The sequence below is a fragment of the Astatotilapia calliptera genome, chromosome 3 (genome assembly GCF_964374335.1).
Source record: "Astatotilapia calliptera chromosome 3, fAstCal68.1, whole genome shotgun sequence".
Taxonomy (NCBI): Eukaryota; Metazoa; Chordata; class Actinopteri; order Cichliformes; family Cichlidae; genus Astatotilapia; species Astatotilapia calliptera.
Window position 1 is genome coordinate 37,569,119 of NC_137424.1, and position 20,651 is coordinate 37,589,769.

At 41.9% G+C, this 20,651-nt stretch overlaps 1 protein-coding gene across 20 annotated transcripts in view; it reads left to right on the forward strand.

The window, feature by feature from the left end:
* Positions 1-20,651, forward strand: part of LOC113018655 (adhesion G protein-coupled receptor L3) — a 272,591-nt gene that overhangs the window by 90,796 nt on the left and 161,144 nt on the right. For all 20 annotated transcript variants that reach the window (XM_026161922.2, XM_080290287.1, XM_080290288.1 and 17 more), the window contains one exon: positions 9,250-9,463. In XM_026161922.2, coding sequence (XP_026017707.2) covers positions 9,250-9,463 — 214 coding nt within the window. The remainder of the gene's footprint in view (positions 1-9,249; positions 9,464-20,651) is intronic.

The following is a 20,651-nucleotide window of genomic DNA, read 5'->3' on the forward strand; positions in this document are numbered from 1 at the left end:
ACTGCATATGTCACTTGGAGTTATATTACCGTCAGTTTATATCAGCAACAACTGTGTTTCAGAATGTGATTACATTAGTAAAGGACTGCTATAAACATGGGTTTAAGACGAGTACAGCCCACCTCCACCCCAAAAAGAAAAACTGATACACCACTTGTACTTGCGTTTTCCTCGTCTGAACCACCTTTCCTTGAGAAGTTCACATTAGCAAGGTTGCACTGCAGTTTGTCTCAGTTCACCGTGCTAAACTTAGCTAAGCTGTTGCCTCCAGTACGCTGCTGGGCAATTCCATCTGATGATATGGAGCAAAAGAGGAGCAAGGGAAAGACCTCTTTCCCCGCACACAAGGCAAAAATCAGGCTGTTGTTTCTTTTCTTTGACCTCAATTACTAAGGGGGCATGTGTTGCTATAGGGGCATGTTGAGTCATGTCTGCTCTGGGAGGTGTGCGAGTATCTCCTATGTGCTTGTGTGACAGGGATTGTGTTCATTTAAGACTAGGAGGCAGCGTGCAGTAGGTGGGGGCCAAGGTGCGTTAGTCTTGGCTGCGATGTTCCCTTGAGTGATGCTGACACATCTGGGAACATTACAGGAAGGAGGGGGAGTGCGGAGAGGAAAGGAGAGGGAAATGGCAAAACGATGTCAGAGGCGAGGTGAACAAAGTCGGGCTCGCTGGGATGAGCTGCTGCCACGGGCGCAGCCCTCTCTGCAGGCTCACTTCTGGGTTGGACTGTCTGACAAAAGCGGGACCTCTGCGTGATTTGCATGCAGGAAAGGAAATTGGAAAGAATTTGTACTAGTACACTTGCATGATTACGGCTTCAAAATGACAATCGCTATTATGTGTCATCATTGTTCACTGATTTTTAGAGACAGACTTTTTTTTTTTATTGTACCGTCACGTAAACAGAACACCTCTTTAACGTCTTCACGTCTGTCCGAACCTTTGCACGAAAATGCAATTAGCCCTATTCACCTAAATTCAGTGCATGTCTCAAAAGAAAAAGAAAACATATGAAAAAAGATAGTTGTACCAAAACAACACAGAATTAAAGTAACCATGCACTGCGTTCACCTTTACATCCAGCTTCATTCCTGGAAATTACTCTGTATAAGTTCATCTTTGCAGACAAATAATTTAGTCTTTCACTCCATTCACTATGCCGGCATGGTAGATGTGAATGGTGGACATCGGCGTAACTTTGTGCTGAACATTCGGGGGGTCAAGATCTCTGTCTAAATAAATAAATAAATCTGGGTTAATTCCCAGATGATTAAACATGCAACTATTTTGCTGGTAATAACTGAAACGAGTAAAGAAAATCAACAGTCTATTTATGCAAGATAATCCATAATTTTATTGTGGGTTATATTAGTTAGGTCTGATCATTGAGGGGGTCATAACCCCCCTAACCCCCCTGGAAATTACGCCCCTGATGGTAGATACGAATAAAACTCTCTATTTTCTCTGCGACAGTTTGCATACAGGACAGGTTTTCTCGCTTTTGAAAAAATAGATTCAATTGAGTTTTATTTATGCAGTGTGAAAGCACAAATACACTAACCTTAAGCCACTTTATACTGTAAGATAAAGACCCTACAACAACACAGAGAAAACCCCAACAATGAGACAACCCCCTTTGACCAAACATTCGGCGACAGTGGGAAAGAAAAACTCCCTTTTAACAGGAAGAAACCTCCAGCAGAAGCCAGGATCAGGGAACTGTAGGAGAGAGCAAGAGATTAATAATAACGAATGATTAATAACGATTCAGTTTCTGATTAAATATCTTTGATGCTGGTTGGTGATTTCAATGCGTCTTCTTGAGCTGGATGGATGCAGTGATGCGCTGTTGATGTTTTACACTTGCGACCATTGCATTGTTTTTCTTGGCCTTTATGCATTACTTATACTCTACCTGGTGTCTTCTCAGGTGGTTGAATAAGTTATAATGCGTGCTGCAGACACACAGCACTCTTATGTGCAGTCTGCAAACATGCAATGGTGCTAAATCCAAAGTATTTCTATAAAGATCAGCTTCAAAGTAACGAGCTCTTTGCCTTTTTAGTTTTGCGAATGTCTCTCATTTTTAACGTCACTCATCCAGACCGTTCTACGAAACTTCAAGCGATCGTGGTCATGGAAAAGGGGGTTTTGATCATGTGACGACTTTCAAAACAACCTAGTTAATCTCAATACAAAACAAAGAGTTCGTACAACGCTGCGAGAGAATCGGGGGCAAGCTGCGGAGGATTTGACCTCAGACTCTAATGTTGTAATTTGCACAGTAAAGTGTTTTTTAACGCAAGACCTCGATGGGACTTGCTTCCCATTTCCTCATTCTTTTCTTGTCATGGTTACGCACTTAATGAATTGGAGTAGTGATTAATTAAATGGAAGTGCTCGCTGGATGGAAAGACACTTCACCTCTATGTTCTGAGTATGTGAATCAAGCCTTTATGGAGTGATGAGCCACTTGTATTTGTTACCGGCGTGTGCAAACATAAGGCTTCTGTCTGCTGGAAGTATATCACAGAGAGAAGGGGAAGCTGCTGAGCTCTGCAGATTTCGCTCCACCTAGTGACCAATTTATTAACTCTTACAGTTATTAACTTGAACTGTGTCAATACTGCGTTGCGGTAGGAAAGAAGAAAATCACTTCCAGTGATTGCTGCGCCGTGGGTTGCGTCAGACAGAAGGTGCACGCGGCTTCTCATAAAAACATCATCACCACGTGAGGAGGCCGAGCCAATAAGCTGGAGTAGTTTATTACATCTTCACCGTATCTCTATCCCTCAGCACTAATTTGTTAACACCGAGGACCTCATTTCGCTCCGGGCAATCACAGCCAGTTTGACTGACAGTTCCACTGAAAATGAGGAAAAAAACCCAAAACCCCACCATCAGTCTTCCCCCCCCCCCCTCTGCTGGAATTTGCAAGTTCGTGGTGTGTTGCCAATTAATGTGCTCAAACGTGCGCTGTTGAACGGGAGCAGAGGCAAAATGAATGGCTCGTTCATTTGGCGTGGTGAATGGATATCTGGGTGCTGTCACAATGAGTTATGCTAATTGTGCTTAGCGGCATCGTTGGTCAGTGTCAAAAGCCATCAAGTCGATTTGAGAAGTTTGTCACGATCATCCCCGTGGTGGGCTCATGGATTTATCATTACGGAGGTGTTATCCGTCATCCCGGCTGCAGGTTTCGATAAAACGCCTTATTGAGTCCATTTTTTTGGGGGTTGTTGTTGTTTTTCAAGTTTCAAAAACTTTTTTCTTTGTCCCGGAAATTGTGTGACCGCCTCGATTGCGCACGAGCCTCGCATTTTTCACGCTCAGCAGAAAAACGATGTTTTATTGATGCCGTTCTCTTAAGCGCTCCATCTGCGGAGTTCTTTGACAGTTCAGTTCCTGGATAATTTTGCACTCCCCCATAAAAAAAGCCTTTGAGATTTCTCCTGCCTTGGGCCATATGTAAACGTAATTTATTTGGGAGAACAATTTGCCTGAACTGTTTCTCACTTCAAGATAAATAATCCCTCATGCATTATTGAAGAAGCTATCCTTCTCCCCCCCCCCCCCTTTTCTCCCAAGCAATTCACTGAAAAGCAGTCTTGTATGTGTGTGTGCGACTTATTCCACCCCCCCAACCACTTCAACTTCATGCCCACCAGAAAATGTCATTTTTTGCAAACTAAGAAGTCGGTGTGACAGGCTCCCATTGGTCTAATCAAATAACAGGATCCAGATTCATGCGCTAATTAATCACTAGCTCTGGGGGCCGGACCCATCCAGTGATTCTCGGTGGAAAACGAGACATTTGATCTGTTGAATCAGCTCCCTCGCCATCTCCTCCCCTCTCCTCCATCTATCTTACATTAATTCAATGAAGTCAGGAGTTCATTTGAATGCAAACTCCCCCCCGCCCAGTTTAAATTGTCTGCTGCTGAAAGCGAGCCTCTTTTTAAGAATAAAATGTTAAACTCTTACATATTCATAGCCTAAACATCTTTTTCTCCCTTTTTTAAAAAACAAAAACAAACTAGGAACATATTTGGGTCTCTGCCAGATTCTGCCTAATTGTAGAGCACATGTTTATTGGGAAATTATCTCCCGCGTATGAGCTTGCACTCTTCAGCTGAAGCCTGCGAAATGATCTAAAACTCTCTTGTTAGGAGCCGCACATGTCCCCGACATCTGTTTTTCCAATTGATGGTGGCTCATTTGGTGGGGTTAGGGGGGGTTCATTGTAAATGTGTGTGGTGGTCGACCTTAATTGCGCCTGCCTGACATGTTTTCTTGGGAGATGAAATGGAAAACAAGCCCCCGAAGGACCCCTGTTTTGTTACGAGTGCTGACTTTTAAATGTCATCGTTCTCTGTCTGCTCTTCAGTGCCTCGCGGTTCGGGTGGGAAGGCGATGGGGTCTGGGCTCAGTGTCAGTGACCCGAGAATGAGCTTTTTAACAGCGAGATTTCTTAGCTTGCTGTCTCACCATTTGCCACTTACAAACCCGCAATCAGGAGGCCGAAGCCCCCACCCTCGGGGTGATTTTTAAAAGCTCTGCGGGGGTGCGACATTTTCCAAATGACCATTTTTCTGTCTGACCTTTCTGTTGACCTTTTTGGCGAGTAATTGCAATTTTTGAAATATTCATTTGTGAGTTATGTCATTTGCAAGCATCGTGATTAAAAACACTGCTCGCATGAAGGCGGTGGAAGTATCCAGCCCTTTACGCTTTGCTTACCCCAAATCACTTCTTTCATATATATATATATATATATATATATATATATATATATATATGTGTTCAGCAGAGCTCTTGTCAAAGGAATTATCCAGGGAGAATCTGCAGTGGAGAAAAGAGATCCACACTGCATATAAATACACCTCTATTAGTTGAAGAGAGGGAAAGCGAGATGAAGTGAATAGAACATGGGAGCTTAGGGTAGAGGATGGACTTTCAATAAGACTATTTCGATTTTCAATAGATCTGACAATGATGTCTGCAGGTAGACGGGGATGCGTGCAAGCAGGGCGAGATGACGGCTCTGGCACCTGAGGAATATGAGCCCTATCAATCACCGCCTCCGGGCACAAATGTAATTACACTACAGTTGTTGACTAGCTGGGTAATCTGAGACATCACTGGCCTGCTTTTACTCGCCTGCATTAGGGGATTGCTGGTGCCCATTTACGGCATCGTGTTCGCCGCTCTCTGATGTTTTTTTAATGTTTCTTTCGGGGGGGATGCTGGCATCAGCTGAGCCCTTGGCTTAGCGCTGCGATGAGGTTTGAGAGAATGACTCTAAGATTTCATAGCAAATCAATGAGATCGTATTTATCGAGATTAATGCAGACTATTCAATAGGGCCTCTTTTTTTTTTTTTTAAACTGAGGCAGCTCTCAAAGTAAGCATGCACACTTAAAAGCAGGAGGATAAATAAACAATTAATTCTTTTCAATCAAAGTCAATTACACTTTAGACATTTAGCTAAGTGCACCTGCCGTATTCATCCCGTGTTATCCCCCTTGCTCTGCTGTTGTCACTTTCAAAGAAGTTTGGTGTGATCCACAGCGGTGCTTTTCAGGGGGTGGAATAAATATTCCCATTAAGAGGGAGATAATTGATGGCTTTCATCGCCACTGAATATAACAATTCCAATCGGTGATATTTCAATGGCAAGAGTGCTTTACTGTGTTGGGGCTTGAATGATTTATGAGACAAAATGAAATGACACAATAATGAGGGACTTTGTTGTTTCACCTCGCCGTGTGCCTTTGTGTTTTCTCTGTTTAGCTCCAGGGAAAGATAAAAAGTGGTACTTGGATGACTTTTTAAACTGCTAATGGTAGAGATTGTGTCCCCTTACATAAATACGGCATAATGATCTATTATGGGACACACACAGTACTGTGCAAAAGTCTCAAGCCGACCCTCATTTCTTTATATTCCCCTGGGAAAATGGGAAATAGGTGCAGCAATTTATTGGAAAGAACAGTTCTAACAAGCTTGAAAGTCGATATTTGGGTTGACCAACTTTAGTCTTTAAGTCAGCCTGAACTCTCTTAGGCAAGATATCTTGTAAGTTCTTCAAGAAGTCTTCGGGAATAGTTCTCCGTGCTTCTTTAAGGACATTCAAAGCTCTTCTTTGGATGTTGGTTGCCTTTTTGTTCGGTTCTCTATCAAGACGATCGCAGGCTGCTTCAATAACATTGAGGTCTGGGGATGCTCGTCTATGACTGATAGCATTCATTGTGTGTTTTTCTACCAAGGCATGCTTTTGCTGCATTGGCAGTGTGGTTGTGATCATCCTCATGCTGCAAAATACAGCCTATCAGATGCTTTCCAGATGGGATTACATGTTGGATCAAAATGTGACTGTACTTTTCACAAGTATAGACCGCTGTATATGTTGATGATGACTGTTGCCACTGATTTTCAGATGCAGCTCTCAGGTCCTCTGTCAGGTCTTTTCTGGGGGGTTTTCCCTATTGCTTAAGGACATTTCTAGTCCAGTTTCTTCTATTTTTTTTAAAGACAATCCATGCTTAGATATTCCAAGTTTTCAGTTAATAGCTCTTTTAAAATCACCTTGTTGGTTCAAAACTACAATTTTATTCCTGTGAAACTGTGTTATCTTTGGCATTTTTCACAGACTCAACTGAATAAATTGGAACAAATGTGTTTTTGCAACCTAGCTGATAGCAACAAAGTGCCTAAAGATACAATTTAAAATTCTTTGCTAAATTGTCAGTTGTGTGTAGACACAACACTGGTTCCTGCCTTGAGTTAGATGTGTTTTTATGCTTGAGTGATTCATAGGTCAAGATCTGGGCTGATAATGAATGAAAAAGAAACCTGGGGAACTATTGCTTAAGACTACTTTTAAATAAATCTGGGTCTGTGTGGAAGCAAATTAAAGAAATGAGGGGTGGCCCAAGACTTTTGCACGGTACTGTATCTGCACAATGTGGATTCCATGAAAGTTCACTGTGAAAATACAGTAAATTAAGTAAATCTACTAATTTACTGTAATGCACAGTAATACAATTATATCCACAAAAATCTGGCAGGGTTCTGTATTAAGCTGTTTGATTTAGGTTATAAAGAAAGGCATTTACTCAAAGTTATTCCACTGGCTAAAAAACACCCACAACTACATTACTTTTAAAAATGTCTTTTATTTTTAAAGTGTTCAGTGTTCTTTTCCTATATTTGCATTCGATGGCACGATACCATAGGGAAGACGCGAGAACAAAGAGTTCTGCAACAGATGGTATGGCCCCCACAGAGCCTTGATCTCAACATCAACCAATCCGTCTGAGATTACATGAAGTGTCAGCTCGACATTGTTGCGCCTAGCTGTTTTAAGATATGTAATTAAACATGATAAGCCGGTCTGACTTCAATAAAGCGGCAGTACTGGGAAGAGCTGGTAAAGAAAGAAACGAGCCGTGCGCGGCGGCACAGCGCTGGACGAACTTGAATGTAACTTCCGTCAGAAAACCGTCATTGTTAGTGCTTTGCTTTGTTTCTTGTGTGAATCACAACCAAACAATGAGATGGCTGCAAAAGGGTGAGGAAAAACGAGAGAGCGATGGATGAAAATTGTACACTTCACACATCTCAGACGCAGCTGTTTATTACTTAAGCATTTGCCGCTTCACACCCAAGGTGATGGATGCCATAAATATATATTTAAAACTGTGACAAAAGGTTCAGTTATCTTGGTTTGTATGCTATCACCTATTCTAGGATTTTCATTAGCAAATAACACTGGTTTGTGCTTTACAGACAAGTACGCTCTGTGATCGTGGATTTAAATAACTGTGACTGATGTGGATCCTTTCATTAATTGTCTTTTTTCAGGAGTTTTCAATTGCGTGACCTTAAAAGTAAGAATTTTTCCCATTTGAGCTTTTTAAATGGAGACTTCTTGTATCTGCAGCAGTTGCACTGGACTTGCTGATGGCGTATTTATGATATGATTGAAGGCTGCGGAGGAATGATTAAAAGGACCTTGTGGTGAGATTATTGTCGCTGTTGTTGTTTCCAAGGTCAAAATGAGCTCGTGGTAAATGGACTGCACTCGCATAGCGCTCTTCTCCATTCACATTCATACATAGCTCTTTATTGTATACATACTGTCACAAACACACACGAGTGACACATTGGGGCCACGTTTGGAGTTTTAGAGATACATGTGGTATCACCCACTCTCGTTTTCACATGTGGATTCACTCCGTGTGCCTCTTTTTCTCCATCTGTCCTCCCTGATGAATGTCTGTGTTCCATGTCATCCAGCGCTGGCTTTTTCAGTTCAGACACTCGTCTGAAAGGATGTTTATAGAAATCCGTAACTGCCACAGTCCTCCTGCAGTCACTCAGGCCAATGTTTACGCTTCTCGCTCATTTTTTATTCTCGCTGTAAACACAGAACTTCTCCAGACTGCTCTGCACATGCCGTGTTCGTGCGCGACTGTGAGTCTCCGCAGATGTGCGTGCGTGTCAGAGGAAAGGGAAAAAATGGCAACCTTTGGACGGCCGCCTCTCAGCCTCACTGGGGTCTCCCGGCCATTTTGGCTCTGCAGTAAACAGCGTATTTTTGCCAATTTGACTCCCATTTTTGGCTTGAGGCACAGGGCCACCTTTTGACCTCCTGCCTCTCGCCTTTGTGTTGTCTAACTGAAAGGCATTGTTTCACCTTAAAAAACAAAGAATCTGGCGCTTCTTATGATTTATAGATTTTAGTCTAGAGGGAAATTTCAACAATTTACTTGGGCCACACTCTGCTGTGGATCCTTTGCCTTTGTGTTTCTGCCTGTCTCTAATTTCTCAGTTGAGTGCCCATGTAATGAATGTTTATTTTCTCACAGCCAAAAGCAAACACCGTGTCCATTTCCTTATGTTTGATCTGTGTAGTATCTCCGACTCTCTCTTTCGACAGCTCCTGGCCTCTCCGGGGCCCCTGTGTTAGCGCTCATCCTCCCACTCCAAACAAGCAGCGTCCTAACCACCCACACTCTCTAGAAAAGGGTGGCTAACCTCTTCACCTATGCCTCTGTGTCAGACCTTTTGATTGTATTTTCCTGCAGTAGTATACACTTTTTAAAAAAAATGCAGGTCTGAGCTAACCACAACTGCAGTATGAAGTTGCTTTAACACTTATTTGTAGAAATATTTTCACCGGTAAGAAGAAAACGGAAATTCTCACACACTGATTTATTTATTTATTTTGTATTCTTTCAGCCTTCAGTCGAGCACCCATCCCCATGGCGGTGGTGAGGAGGGAGCTGTCGTGCGAGAGCTACCCCATTGAGCTACGGTGCCCGGGCACTGACGTCATCCTGATCGAAAGCGCCAACTACGGCCGCACTGATGATAAGATCTGCGACGCAGACCCAGCACAGATGGAGAACACACGGTGTTACCTTCCAGATGCATACAAGATCATGTCTCAAAGGTACGGACATAAATTTGTCTGAATTGTAGTAAATATTCTTAATCGGCTATATAATTAATATTTAAGAGTTCAAGCTGAATTATAGCAATCAGCTTTGCTATGAAACTTAATTTCACACTGAGGACTTAACCAGGTTAAAAAGTGATGAAGTAAAAAAAACTTGAGTACTTCCCCGTAGACACCTGTGTTAAAGGTTCCTGCTGTACAAACGAACATGTTTACAGTTCAGGATGAAAATGGTTGTAGCTAATTTTTCCTTTCATAGCTGCATTTTATTTTCTATGAGGCTTAAAATGTACATTAAGGGCTGACAGGTAAATGCAAACACAGGTGGCTATAGATGGTTCTGCCTGTTAGTTTTTAGGTCAGGAGAGCCAAGTAACTGGACTACTTTTCTTCATGGGTGTTGGTTCTGTTTGGAGAACCAACCATTTTAAATGCTGTTATGTGACAAATAAAGTGGGAAGTCTAAGAAGTCACATTTGCTGAGTGAAAATCTAGCATCTTATTTGTTTCTTAACACTAATTAGATCCTATTAGTGTCTATGTAATTAATCTATAGAGTGTATGGATGCAGCTTGCTAGCAAAGCTAACTGTTAGTGTTAGCTAAGTGGTAGCATTAGCTTAGCTAGCAGGCTAACTCTACTTAGCTTTTTTCCGTCTAAAAGTGGTCACATCTGTCCACAGAAACTTTTATAGCAATGGTCATAAATCTAACGCTGAGTATTCATTATGCTAGAACAGTGCTTCCCAAACTTTTTCCAGCCACGTACCCCTTGAGACATGTCACCCTCAGCCGCATACCCCCTACTACGAACGACTCTTAATTAGTGTCTATAAATACATTGCAATATCGCATGCATAAAGATAAATACTGCACAGTCGATTATTTCTCACCACCAAATGAATTTATCAATATTTTTTAGTAATGACAGAGTTTTAATAACAAACTTTACTACTTAATACTAGCAGTGTATCAAAGGATTTATTAGAATTCACTTTTTTGTCGAGAGCATAAAGGCCATGAACTTTCATTAAACAGAACTTTATTTAATGTGATGGATGTGCTTGAGCAGAGGCACACAGCTCTTCAATGTTTGGCTCAATTTGGGAAAGGCTGAGTCTTAAATCGTTTTCCACACAAAGTCTTGCTCTGTATTTTGTTTTCATGTTTGTTAAAGCAGAAAATCCCTTTTCGCATAAGTATGTGGTGGCGAAAGGCATCAGAGTCTTGACAGCGCGCTTAGCCAGCGCGGACTGTTCAGTGCGCAGCCCTATCCAGAAATCCGCCAGGTTCTTTTGAGCGTGTTCAACTTTTAGAGATCCATCTGTGGCGATTTCAATTAGGCTCTCCTGGTCAGACGGTGATAACGAAGTAGGCACGGCGGTGAACGGGTGACGTATCCAATCATTTGAGCCGTCCGTCTCTGGGAAGTATCGGCGTAACTGCACCGCCAGCTCCTCAAGGTGCACGTTACATTCGCGCTTTACACTTTTAGATAGTGTGAGATCATTAGAGCACAGAAAATCATGCAGCACAGGAAAGACTTCAGTGTTGTTTGTATCCAAGCAGTTCTTCCAAAGGTTTAACTTCTTTATCATGGCCTCAACTTTATCTTGAACATTGAATATAGTTGCAGAAACGCCTTGTAATCCGAGATTGAGCTCGTTCAGACGAGAAAATATATCACACAGATAAGCCAGGCAGGTAAGGTACTCTTCATCATGCAAATGTTCAGACAGCTCAAAGGGATGGTTACTGAAGAAAACTTTAAGTTCATCCCTCAACTCAAAGAAACGGGTCAGCACTTTCCCTCTAGATAGCCAGCGAACCTCTGTGTGGAGTAATAATGTCTCATGCTCGCTGCCCATCTCATTGCACAACGCAGCAAATAAGCGGGAGTTCAGCGGCCTGGCTTTCACAAAGTTAACCATTTTTACACTCGTGTCCAAAACATGTTTCAAACGGACAGGTATTCCCTTTGCAGCAAGAGCCTCTCGGTGGATGCTGCAGTGTACCCAGGAGGCATCTGGCGCGACTGCTTGCACACGCGAAACCACACCTCCGTGTCTCCCAGTCATGGCCCGTGCGCCATCAGTACAGATGCCAACACATCTGTCCCACACGAGTCCATGTGTGTTCATGAATGTGTCCAGCTTTTGAAAAATATCTGCGGCAGTTGTCCTTTGTTCCAGCGGTTTACAGAACAGCATGTCCTCCTTGATGGTTCCTTCATGAATGTAGCGCACATATACGAGAAGATGCGCCAGGCCAGCCACATCCGTGGACTCATCTAGCTGTATTGCATAACATTCACTGTGGCGTATGCGCAGAAGTAGCTGCTGTAAAACATTTTCTGACATTGCATTGATGCGCCGTAAGACAGTATTGTTTGATGATGGAATGGACTGTATCGTCTTTTTTGCCTTTTCCCCCAACATTGTCCCTACCATATCTAAAGCAGCAGGGAGAATGAGGTCCTCCACAATAGTGTGGGGTTTGTTGTTTTTAGCCACTCTGTAACTGACCATGTAAGATGCTTGTAGTCTGTTTTTATTCATAAGATCTGGCACCTGAATGCAGGTTTTACTTGTTGAAAGTGATTTTAGCTGTCGCTCAAAATATTCCCTTGGTTTATTTTTCAAATGGGGATGATTTGTCTCTAAATGTCTGCGCAAAAGTGAAGGTTTCATTGAGTTCTGAGACAATACTTTTGCACAAATAACACACTGTGGCCGGGGAAATCCACCAATATTTATACACGTAAACCCCAGCGAAATATAATTGTCATCATATTTGCGCTTCTTTGATGAGGTTGTGTTACAGTCCGTGCTGTCATGCTTTCTCCCACTTTGACGCTCCGCATCAGACACTTCATCACTTTCCACATGGCTGGCTCCAGCTATGCTAGCCACTTGGCTAGTAACCACAGATACATCCCTGCTAGCACTGCTAGCATCCAAATCTGACGAACACATTGTTGTTGAACAATCACCTGTGCGGTCACTGGAAAATGCATCTTCAGACATGAGCTTATTGGTTGTTGTGGCCGGTGTCTCTGTGGTAGGGCCTTTTTTTCTTGTTAACCACTTGTCCATTTTCGCGCTGCACTGAATGCTTGGAGGCAACTTCAACTGTTAGGTGTCAGTCATTTGGGCAAATCACGCCCATGTATTTTGTCAGAGCTATTTTTTTGCTGAACACCAGAGGGTGGTATATAGTCATGTATTTGACAGGCAAAAAAAACTGCATTAGCGCAAATTTCGGCTTTTAAAACTTTTGATCCCCACTCCAACCCCAACCCACGCGTACCCCCTACAGCCACTTGCGTACCCCCGAGGGTACGCGTACGGTAGTTTGGGAACTACTGTGCTAGAAGACAAAATCATAGATAATTTGGAGGCTACATCCATATTTTATATACAGTCTATGGAAGCTACAGCTACATGTAGCTACAGCTACATGGGAGCTGATATAAATAACCTAAAACCGCCTTCCCACTGAAAGCTTATTAGCCTACTTTGCTAGCTTTCACTTCATTGTGGGTTACAAACTTAACCGTGCAGTGTGTTCTCCAAAGTCTACTAAACAGGAAGTAGTCAAAACTGTACATACTTAGCTTTAGAACGAAATTACAAGATCCAAAAACCCTCCTACACCGTTTCCAAGAATTGTGGTGGAAAAGGGTCATAATGACGATTGAAAAATATGCATAATAGATGCAGTATAGTTATGTTTTTTTCTATCCTTGGATGAAAAAGAGAATTTAAAACACATTCCCAGTCTATTTTCTTTCTTTTATGCAGCATCGCTAAAAGAAATCCAGGGCCACGATGCAAGGTCTTTTTATATGCACTCATTTTAAAGGTGTATTGTTGACCACAGCAGATGATGATAATAATAATAATGATAGGTTGTTTGGGCTCCCATTCAGAAGACTAGCTTGAGACTATTTGCATGCATGAATATGTACGTGTTCACACACAGGCATGCTCAGAGGAAACAAATTGCTTTTTGCTCTTAAATAATTGCCATATCTTGAAAACATAATCAACCAGTCTTGTGTTAATGAGAAATACTTTAATTCACACCTGAGGATTGCTGATATTTAATAAAAAATTAAAAATGTCTTATTTTTGAAACATGTTTTCTTAAAAGAGTAGCTTTTTTAATATATTTTACTTACTCCCAAGAATGTACACACTTTATTTCAATACTATTTGGGTCTGGTTTGGGACCAGCCCTTGAGATTTGTTAAAAGTATAAAACAGAGCTCCAAGTTAACAAAGCCACAAAATGAATGCAGAGCAGATTATTAGGGTAGGGTATAGTGCATACACTTTTCTCTGTTATGGATTAATTTGACTGAGAAAACGAGTGAGCCACAAGCAGCATTAACCACAAACCTCACCATACCTGGCTGCTAATCTGTGCCAGCCATAAATTTAAACTGACACAAATCAATGATCATTACAAATAATATGAACAGGTTATTTGTTAAAGCAGAAGAAACATGTGTGATGAGTTTCACTGCCAGAAGTGAGCTTTGTTTTCAGAGTTATGAGCCTGTTGTGCAGAAACCGGGACATGGAGGCCTATTTGTCAGGCCAGAGAGCGAGGATGCTCTTACTGTACTTCGGCTTTTTGCGTGTAATAGATTGCTAACATTAAGGCAATATATAAACAAGTTTTCAGTGTTTGAAGCAAGTTGTATGAAAGCAGTGAACGGGGAGCTCAGGGAGAGTGCCGAGTGAATATACATATAGTCAGTCTTTGGTGTGTTGTTGACTTACTGCAGCACTTAAGAGCAGAATAAAAACTCCTATCTGCTATCATTCTAAACATGGTTTCCCTTGCCTTTGAGGTCAAAACACCCTTGAGCACTCAGAAGCGATGGACTTTATCTAAATTGCTGCTCTGCATTGACTTTGTCTGCCTCATTTTATTTCCAAAGCTGAATGTATGTTCACCTCTACTTATTTCCAGAGCTTTAGTTCCAGATTGGTCACGGCCCCTTGAGAATACTAATGGACGTTTGGGCTTTATCAAACTATTGCTCTTTGCTTTTTAGTTTGGTAACACAGAGTTCAGATAATCAGCTGTGTGAAAAGCAGCCGATGCTAAAACGAGGTAGTTTGAAACATGTTGTCAGATAATTGATGCACCCTGTAGCTCCTTTGTTCTCCGAGCCGCCCACTCAGACGAAAATCCCTGCAGGAATGAATCAACGGGTCCTGCAACTGTCAAGAACACAAAACTAGCATAAAGTAGCAGGGACAAGTGTGTCTTTTTAGCATCTCATTTCTACCGGGGGTGTCTCAATGATGCTTAAAGGGAACTACAACCTGATTCAGAGCCAGGGCACTTTGTCTTGGGAGAGGAAGCTGCTGAGTGGATGAAAGGTGTGGGTAGCATGAATTGGAACTGGGAGGGAGGGTGGCAAAGAAGGGATGTGGTCGTGGCTTTAGTGACACAGCTAGGCATTAGCATGCGGGGGTTAGCACAACAAATGAATGGCCACCTCCGACTATTTCACTGTCGAGCTGTCACAGGCGTTGCTAGGCACCTGCGGCTAAGCTCATTGGGGTTAAAAAGGAAAATGAGCCTGAAAGAGAAACAAGCAGTTAGAACAGACAAAGATAAGGCCAAAGCCAGGACAGGGAGATTATGGATATTCATGTCTTTTTATTTTTTAGTTGACTAACTAAAAGACGTTCCTTCTTCACCTCATACTTTCCTGTCTCTGTCCATAGCCTAATCACTGGAAACAATCCAAACAAGGTAATAGTCTGATTAGAGCATTTACATGGTTTCCAGTAACCTGATTTCCCCCTGATTGTGGCTTTCATGAGGTATTTGATTACCGAGCTAATTTGTTAGGCTACAAAAACACACATAATACAGAACTTGGCTGGATTAAATATATATTATTTTTAAAGAACCACGAATGAAACATTTGTGTTGAACGGCACTTCTTTTAACGTAATAACTGACTAGTAGTGCTGAAAGTGTCTTACTCTAATCGTAGTGTACGTCTGTTCGCCAACTCCTCCTAGATAACTTAATCAATCTGAATGAAATTTACAACATACACATCTGTAGAACTTTTGGGAATAATTTTTAAAACACTCAAGTCCTTAAATTATATATATTGTGTTTGGCAGCTGATCTCAAACAGCTACATAACGTATACGTTACGGATACGCTTATACAGATATTTCATGTACGTTACACGTACGTTGTTGTTTCTGGATTCGATTAAGTATGTCATGCATGTCTTTTAAATATATGTTTGGCAAACAATGACACTATTAGTGCCTGTGGCTGGTTATTGGCTTATTGTCTGATACCATGAATATGTAGCTTGCAAAGAAAAAGAAGACGAAATATAAGCATCAAAAAGAATAACATAATAAAATAACATACAGGTCTGTGTTATAGTACACGAGCGAAGCAAACATGTGCAACAGGCCTGTCAAAAACAGCCCTACAGTCAGTAAAATAGGTTATTGGTTAAACTCCAACAGATAAACTAACGAATATCTGACTTCCTGCGTAACCTTTCTGCTAATTATTCAAAACCCCACAGATGCGTTCTCATTCTGAAGTATGGCAGACACTGTTTAGACTTCAGCCAGAGTGATGCAATCTATAAGGCATCTTGCAAATATGGACAGTGTTTAATATAAATGGTATTCCCTAAAGCTGCAGTTGTGGTCCTCAAGAACAGCGGGGATCAACACTCACAGCTTGGTGCTGACAAGACCAACTGTGAAGCTTACTCTGACTCACTTAGAGCTGACTTGAGTTTGTTCTGTGTAGAAATGACCACCATCTGTCAGTAAATCAAAGTCTTTGTTCCATTTTTAGAGTATATAAAACTTCCTCAAATGCTTTGAGCAAATGGTGAAAGGAGACATATTGGCTTTTTCTTTTATTATCATGTATATACTGTTAAAGTCCTGGACGCTCATAGGAAACATGGCCAAAGTTGCAAATAATAAGACCAATGTCAGGAACCTGTGAAGCAAAAACTTCTCTAAATGATCTGTCTTAGATAGTTTTCCCTACTTTTGGAACTAAAATGTCAAAGGGAGGCGATACCCATGAAATGGTCATCACAAACACAGCGTTCCCTCCTATTTGTTTTCCAAACCTTCTGTTTGAAAAATTGGAATGGGCTTTAGTAAAGGTGAAAGAGTAGTAGAGTCCAAGAATAAAAATATAGACCTAGAAACGAGCACAGGGACACTTCCTAAAAAAAATAAATCTTGATGTACAGTACTGTGCAAAAGTCTAAATTCTTTATACTTTGCTTCCAAGACCTGAGCAATAGTTCTGCAGGCCTTTCAAAGTTTCCCTTTGAACATTAGCTCATTTCAGTGCAGTCCTTTTAACTGCAATGGTCTCAGAGGAACGGTGGCTGTCAAGAAGCTTAAGGAAGGGAAGGAAGGGAAACGGTGGGGGGGAAAAAAGCTAAGGTATGCCAAATTACTGAAAATCAATGGCAACAGGTCTTATGGACTGCAGAATTCATTGGACATTTTTTGGAAAGTTTTGCATTTTGGAATCATGTCAAAATTAGAATTGAGTTATGAACGCAGAAAAATATTGTCAGATTTTTGATGTTTCATCTGGAGTGTGACTGATCGGCAGTGGCTTGGTTTTCCAGTATGACGACGATTCCAAACACACTGCCAGTGCAGTAAAAGCATACCTGGATAGAAAAACATACAGTCAATGGAAAGATACTAGAGAAACTAGGTGATCAGAGTTTATTTTCTTTCCTGAAGTTTGATTAAATTTCCTGCATGCATAAAATGCTGATGAATGATAGTTTTATGTTGTGGCTGTTAAAACTGCGGACTGTTGAAACAAGTGTAGGCGGCTGACTAAGGGGAAAAAACGTTGACTAATCTTTCTAATCTCTCAATTTAACTTGAAGAAGTGGTTTTAGTAACACAGTCACCTTAATCTGGTTAAAAACTAATTGGCATACTCGTGAATGGTCTCATGCTATTTTCCTCTTGTGGTACTCGGCACTCTTTTTTATCCCACTATGGCCTGTGTACCACCTGCCTCTCCTGCTGGCACCAGTTAAGTCGTGGTGACCGCCGAGCCCTGTTGTTAGCATTCACGTAGCGTCTGAAGATGAGCCACGCTGCTGCAGGCTTAGTCTGTGTGCCAGGCTTGCGTCCATCGCTGGTAAAAGTGCAGCCATGTCACTGGCTCGCTTGCGCTGTCAACACACATTTAGCCAGCTCAGCCCTCCTCCACCTGCCTCACCAACCACTAAGAAGAGCCCCATTGTTATTCAGCTATCAAACCCAAACTCTACCTGCTTCAGTTTAGCCCACTTATAAAGCCATATAAAAGAGCTACTTTGGTAAGGTGTTTGGTTCCATTACAGTCTTTTAAGCGAGAGCTAATAGCACTCTGTATGTGAGTGCTAGCGCGTCACTGAGCTCGCGAGCGCTGTAATGCATCTTGAAATGAAGGTTGTCTCGCACCATCCTGTGACAGGGTGAAATGAATGGGTCTCTTTCATTAGCTATTCCCCCCCTTTTGTGCTTTGAACACTGCGGATGTGCAGAATCCATAGCCTCTGGATAAACATGTCACTTATAGGTGGTGCTGTGCTGAAAGCTAGATGGAGGCTAATGATACTGTAATTGAAACATGGTACCGAGCTTTAATTTAGCACAATTTGACACCATTTGCATAGTGTGTGCACACACGCCGCTGTGATTTTTTTTTTTTTGCAATCATCGCCATTCCCCCGTGGGACACTTTCACAGGCGATTCTCTGCAGCTGAGGTATCTGTTGAATCTGCCCTCTTTCAAACACGTGTATACATCTAGTGCCACTTCCCTGTGTGAAATCGCTGGAGAGGCTGGCCACTTGTGCTATCAAACAAGACTGACCCTTTTCTCATCAGAGCCCCAGTGTCTCTGTCTCTCTGTCTCTCTCTCCACCCTTTTTTTTTTTGTGTGTTCCCCTTTTCTTTTCCCGAAGGCGGTGTGGCCTTCACGGCAAGTAATTACAGGCTATATCAAAGCTATATATCACCTTATATCTCAGTAGACCTCAGCAGCCACCTTAAGGGACAGCTGATAGCATTGTGGCAGGCTTGTGTATGACCCCTGAAGGAGAAAAGCAGGTCAGGATGGAGCAACTCCCCCCCTTTCAACACATACACATCTAAACACCTACATGTTCTGATCTGTTTTTGGTCTTTTTTCTTCCATATGCACTTTATTTCTTTTCTGTAGCCTCCCTGGGATCCTTCGCACCGCTGCGCCGTCACACTTGTCATTTTACGGAACAAAAAATAGAAGAACAAAATGTATTTTTGACATGGAGCGTGTTGTGTTTGGTGCAGATGACACTAACGATGAAGGTTAATGGATGTCACAGCGTGATAAGTCCCGCGAGGAACAGCAAAACTAAATTAACACAACCTGTGATTTCACCCCGCCGGCCGCATGACAGCTGACATTTGACAAACTTCATGTTAATGACATGCACGAGGAAAACAAACAATCCCAGCGCACTTGGATGGGAATGCGTGAGACAAATGACGGATGGAACCTCGTGCTGACCGAGGGACAAGTGTGATTAAGGGATAAGGAGCGAAAAGCAGATGGGAGGATCCTCTCGCCTTTGACGATGATCTTCCCCATACGTAGCAGTTCTCATTATCCTTCTCCTGTGACCTTATTTCAGTGTTGGAGGATTTGAATGAGATATTTGTTTGAGAAGGAGAGTGGGATTAACTGAAGAATCGGCTTCCGGAGGATATTAGGGACGTATGATTTATTGGAAGAAAACACGTAGTCTTTGGCAAATGGGCCGTGCGTGGGACTCAAAGTGCAAACGCTGAGAAGAAACACGCTGACGCCTTTTTTTCCTTCATAAGGCTTTAAAGTAACAGTTCCTGTTAACTGATTTAGCTCAACGTCAGATTAAAGAACCAGTATTCTTCACTGACCAAACGAGGATTAGTTATTCAGGCTAACTGGTTGTGATATTTACAAAACACAGACCTAGCACCTGTAATTCCTAATAGCTTAAAAAACAAGCATATCTGTGCTGATATCCCCTCAGCAAAGAGGGTGGCGACTGCAGTATCTGCCTTATAACCCTTGGCATTGTTTTTGATTTTATCCTTATGTGCTTCAAATCTTTGATCATCACAGCTGTTTGTCAAAAAGGAAATAATTAGAAACCGAGTGTTGTGCAAAAGTATTGAGCCAGCCCTCAGGAGCTGGGCTTGTTGTAATTTTTTAAACTGGTCTTAAGCAGAGTTCTCCAGGCTTTCTGAAGATCTTTCAACGTTTTTCTTTGAACATTGGCTGCTATTAACTTGAAAACTTGGCTTGTCCATGGTGTGGAGCCTCTTGCTGAAGATTGCTGAAAAAACTGAAGAGACGTACCTGTAGCAGATGAACAGTGGAAATAATGTCTTTACGAAATGGGAAAAAAACAATCCAGCAAAGAGCTAACACAGGACCTGCGAGATGCATCTGGCCTTTCGGTTGATCCGTCTCCTGTTCGTCGAAGCCTCAACAGAAATGGTCTCAGTGAAAAGGGTGGCTGTCAACAAGCCAAATACCTGAAGTATGCCAATTTACACAAAGACTGGACTTTAAATTAGTGGCAACCAGTCTTATGGAGCAATTGAGGTCAGGAGAGAGGTAGGAAAAGTGAGTGACTACAGTCATTTGAAAAACATGGGTGAAGCTGTGTCATGGTTTGGGGTTGGATTTCAGCCAGTGGGACTGGGGATCCATTTTAAAACTGATGGCATTATGAACACAGAAAAGTACCATCTGATTTTGAGCCACAGTCCAGTACAATCTGGGAGGTGTCTGATTGGCTGTGGCTTTATTTTTCAGTATGACAATGATCCTAAACACACTGCCAATGCAGTAAAAGTGTACCTGGATAGAAAAACATACAATGAAATACTCGCCAGAGCCTGAACCTCAACATTACTGAAGCAGTGTGGGATCATCGCGATAGAGAACAGAACAAAGGACAGCCAGCATTGGAAAAAAGAGCTTTGAATATCCTTCAAGAAGTCTGGAGAAATATTACTTTAAGAAATGACAAGAAAGCTCGACTAATAGGTTTCATTCTCTGGTAAAGAATCAAGGTCGTCAAACTAAATATTGACTTTGAA